General features: G+C 44.8%; 1 protein-coding gene across 2 annotated transcripts in view; it reads right to left on the reverse strand.

Annotated features, from left to right (window-relative positions):
• kat2b (K(lysine) acetyltransferase 2B) overlaps window positions 1–5,000 on the reverse strand; it is a 31,245-nt gene that overhangs the window by 2,514 nt on the left and 23,731 nt on the right. For both annotated transcript variants that reach the window (XM_061254640.1, XM_061254639.1), the window contains exons 11-16: window positions 3,032–3,142; window positions 2,451–2,594; window positions 2,196–2,310; window positions 1,830–1,860; window positions 1,555–1,618; window positions 1,280–1,364 (exon numbers count right to left, since the gene is read on the reverse strand). In XM_061254640.1, the coding sequence (XP_061110624.1) occupies window positions 1,280–1,364; window positions 1,555–1,618; window positions 1,830–1,860; window positions 2,196–2,310; window positions 2,451–2,594; window positions 3,032–3,142 (550 nt within the window). The remainder of the gene's footprint in view (window positions 1–1,279; window positions 1,365–1,554; window positions 1,619–1,829; window positions 1,861–2,195; window positions 2,311–2,450; window positions 2,595–3,031; window positions 3,143–5,000) is intronic.

Below are 5,000 nucleotides of genomic sequence, written 5' to 3' on the forward strand. Positions count from 1 at the left end.
TACAGCACGCTAACTCACTAATACACTGCTATTACAGCACGCTAACTCACTAATACACTGCTATTACAGCACGCTAACTCACTAATACACTGCTATTACAGCAGGCTAACTCACTAATACACTGCTATTACAGCAGGCTAACTCACTAATACACTGCTATTACAGCACGCTAACTCACTAATACACTGCTATTACAGCAGGCTAACTCACTAATACACTGCTATTACAGCAGGCTAACTCACTAATACACTGCTGTTACAGCAGGCTAACTCCCTAATACACTGCTGTTACAGCAGGCTAACTCACTAATACACTGCAATTACAGCAGGCTAACTCGCTAATACACTGCTGTTACAGCAGGCTAACTCACTAATACACTGCTATTACAGCAGGCTAACTCGCTAATACACTGCTATTACAGCAGGCTAACTCACTAATACACTGCTATTACAGCAGGCTAACTCGCTAATACACTGCAATTACAGCAGGCTAACTCACTAATACACTGCTATTACAGCAGGCTAACTCACTAATACACTGCTATTACAGCAGGCTAACTCGCTAATACACTGCTATTACAGCAGGCTAACTCACTAATACACTGCTATTACAGCACGCTAAATCACTAATACACTGCTATTTCACCACGCTAACTCGCTAATACACTGCTATTACAGCAGGCTAACTCACTAATACACTGCTGTTACAGCAGGCTAACTCACTAATACACTGCTATTACAGCATGCTAACTCACTAATACACTGCTATTACAGCAGGCTAACTCACTAATACACTGCTATTACAGCAGGCTAACTCACTAATACACTGCTATTTCACCACGCTAACTCACTAATACACTGCTATTTCACCACACTAACTCACTAATACACTGCTATTAGAGCACGCTAACTCACTAATACACTGCTGTTACAGCAGGCTAACTCACTAATACACTGCTATTACAGCATGCTAACTCACTAATACACTGCTGTTACAGCAGGCTAACTCACTAATACACTGCTATTACAGCATGCTAACTCACTAATACACTGCTGTTACAGCAGGCTAACTCACTAATACACTGCTATTACAGCATGCTAACTACACTAATACACTGCTATTACAGCAGGCTAACTCACTAATACACTGTTATTACAGCAGGCTAACTCACTAATACACTGCTGTTACAGCAGGCTAACTCACTAATACACTGCTATTTCACCACGCTAACTCACTAATACACTGCTGTTACAGCACATTAGATATTTGGCGTACATACCCATGGGAAAGCGGATGACCTGGTAGTACCCTGGGGCTTCAGTCTTCTTCACCGGCTCGATGAAGGGCCAGGCGTTCTGGTGTCCCTGTGAGACCCAGGACAGCACACAATCATCTGTCTGTCTGTCTATCTGTGCTACCTGTCTGTCTGTCTGTCTGTCTGTCTATCTGTGCTACCTGTCTGTCTGTCTATCTGTGCTACCTGTCTGTCTGTCTGTCTGTCTGTCTACAGGCCCACGACAGCACACAATCATCTGTCCTGTCTGTCTGTCTCACCTTAACATGCTGGAGGATGTTTTTCAGCAGGGTGTAAAGCTGGTCTGGGTCCTTCATCTCCTTCCTGTGGGGACACACAAATGAACAAGTAAACATGAAGTAAAGATGACCAACTTTGTGTGGATAATAAACACAAGAATGGTAATAAATCATATTATTGATAGTAATAAACAATATTATGTTAATGATAGTAATACACATGTTATTGATGGTAATACACAGGTTATGTATAATAAACAGATTATTGATAGTAATAAAGGATAGCAGGCACTCACCCTTTTCCAGCAGGTTTCCAGCCAGTTTCCCCTGGAAACAAGAAACAGGAAACACAGCGTTTCAGCACTTCCTGTCAGTCACTGCGCACCCATAACCTACGGCTACCTACTGTCCCCCCATTCCAGAGAGTTTAACTAAATAATCTCACCTTATCTAAAGTCTGTACAGACCATACTACACTGCAAGCGGCCTATATATGTAATGATATTAAAAATGAAACACAAAATATATACTAAACCAACACTGCATCAAAATATTGAATATATAAATGCAACACCGGAAGTGGTAACTGTTTATGGATACGAGCTGTGCCCAGTTGCTGGGAGTTATGCCATCACTATGGTAACGGTAACGGGGGTACACACATATGCCGGGGATGCTCTCGATGGGGATCTGCCGAACCCCCTCCTTAAAACAGGAGAGACCGGGGTACACCTTCCGAATCTGAGCCTGCTTCCGCTCCACCAGCTTCTTAATGATCTGAGAGAGAGAGGCAGGGAGAGACCATTACATCACTACACTACCACACTCAACCATAACTCACTCACTCACTCACCCACTCACCCACCCACCCACCCACCCACCCACTCACTCACTCACTCACTCACTCACTCACTCACCTCCTTCTGTTTCTTGATGATGACAGAGAACTCTGTGTAGGGGATGCAGGGGTTGAGCTCACAGCCCATCAGAGTTGCTCCTTCATAGTCCTTAATGTAGCCCACGTACTTGGCCTTGGGAACCTTAATGTCTTTGGAGAAACCCTACGACACACACACGCACACACGCACGCACGCACACACACACACACACACGGACGCACGCACACACACACACACACACACGCATGCAGGCACAGACGCACACACACACACGCACACACACAGATATATTAATGGCATGATACCGAATGAGATAAAAACCTAATGTAGAGATTATAAATATTATCATTATTATAAATATTAATAATAGTAATAATCCTGTTGTTGTTTATGAACAGTTAATTTATATGAAAATGTACAGAATAATGTATTAAATTGTTAATACTTTATATTATCCGTCATAAAATAAATGAATACATGATTTTGTCGAGTTATTTAGAAAGTCATTTGTTGTCTGTCTCAATTATATTTATTGTGAATGATATAATATATACTATTGTATTGTGTTGAACACGTAAATTGAGCGTAGCCATACGGACCTGTTTCTTGAAGTAGCCGATGGCGTACTCGTCCGCATAGGTGAGGAAGTTGAGGATGTCGTGTTTGATGTGATACTCTTTCAGGTGATTCATCAGGTGTGTGCCGTAGCCCTACAGGATCGGAGTAGGAACACAGTTCACTAATCAGAGGGAGGTGGGGACCGCATTCAGCGCAACACATACTGGGAGGTTGGCGGTCAAATGATCATGTGGCACATCACGAGAGCTGGCTGCATCCAATGCGGACAAGATGATCAATCACATGGGCCACGCTCAACCAATCAGGGGCTTTCATTCCATTTAGAAACAAGGCTATCTTGCTAAGGAATGCAGACAGGCAGAGGAAAATGGTAGGTAGCTCACAAAAACAGCCAACTCTCCAATTTAACTGGCAAAAAAGCTTTGCATGACTTTCTTAATAACTAAGCTAAGTATAACACCGAGCGCTAATCCATGCTAATGTTAGCTAGACAGCGAAGTAGCAAGAATGCTATTGTCAAAGAACCTGTAATATTAGCGTAGCGAAGTGTAGAGTTTGGTTGAAGTGGCCGTAGAATCACTTACTATAGAATATTAACATGTGCCACTCCCAGACAGCTCTCCCTGTCTAATCACTGCTTATACACTGCTCAAAAAATCTATCTGTCCGTTTAGGAAGCACAAGTGATTGTGAATCAATTTCACCTGCTTTGGTGCAAATGGAAGTGACAACAGGTGCAATGGAGATGCATAAGCAGGACAACCCCCAAAAAGGTAATGGTTTTGCATGTGGTGCTCTCTCCTTATTCTTCCTGACTGATTCGTCTCTAGTTTTGTGTTCTGCTCATGTCCCTGTCACTACTGGTAGCATGAGGCGGTACCTGCAGCCCAATCAGGTTGCACAGGTAGTCCAGCTCCTCCAGGATGGCACATCCATACGTGCGGTCACAAGAAGGTTTGCTGTGTCTCCCAGCAGTCTCAAGAGCATGGAGGAGATACCAGGAGACCGGCCATTACACAAGGAGAGCTGGACAGGGGTGTAGAAGGGCATCAACCCAGCAGCAGGACCGGTATCTGCTCCTTTGTGTGAGAAGGAACAGGAGGAGCACTACCAGAGCCCTACAAAATGACCTCCAGCAGGCTACTGGTGTGCATGTTTCTGACCAAACTGTCAGACTCCATGAGGGCCCGATGTCCTCTAGTGGGACCTGTGCTCACAGCCCAGCACCGTGCAGCTCGAGTGGCATTCGAGAGACCACCAGAATTGGCAGGTCCGCCATTGGCACCCTGTTCTCTTCACAGATGAGAGCAGGTTCACACTGAGCGCATGTGACAGGCGTGAAAGAGTCTGGAGACGCTGTGGTGAACGTTATGCTGCCTGTAACATCATCCAGCATGAGCGGTTTGGCGGGGGGTCAGTGATGGTCTGGGGAGGCATATCCTTGGAGGGTCGCACAGACCTCCATGTCATAGCAGTCCCTGGATGAGGAAGGCATTGAGGCCATTGACTGGCCCTCACGTTCCCCTGACCTAAATCCAATTGAGCACCTATGGGACGTTATGTATCGGGGCATCCAACGCTGCCAAGTACTGGCACAGACAGTCCAGGAGCTCACTGATGCCCTGATCCAGGTCTGGGAGGAGATCCCCCAGGACACCATCCGCCAACTCATCAGGAGCATGCCCATACAATGTCAGGAGTGCGTACAGGCACACGGGGGCCATACACACTACTGAGTCACATTATGAGTTGCCGTGATAAAATTCACACAAGTTGGATCAGCCTGTGATTTCCATTTTTTACTTTGATTTTTGGTGTGATTTTGTATCCAGCCCTCAATGGGTTGATGATTTCGGTTTCCTTTGACCATTGTCACATCATTTTGTTCTCAACAAACTATACAATGCAAATCCGTAAAGATTTTCAACTTGAATAAATCGTTCATCAAAATCTGATGTGTCCCTTCAGTGTTCCCTTAATCTTTTTGAG

Source organism: Conger conger, chromosome 9 (assembly GCF_963514075.1).
Source record: "Conger conger chromosome 9, fConCon1.1, whole genome shotgun sequence".
Classification (NCBI taxonomy): Eukaryota; Metazoa; Chordata; class Actinopteri; order Anguilliformes; family Congridae; genus Conger; species Conger conger.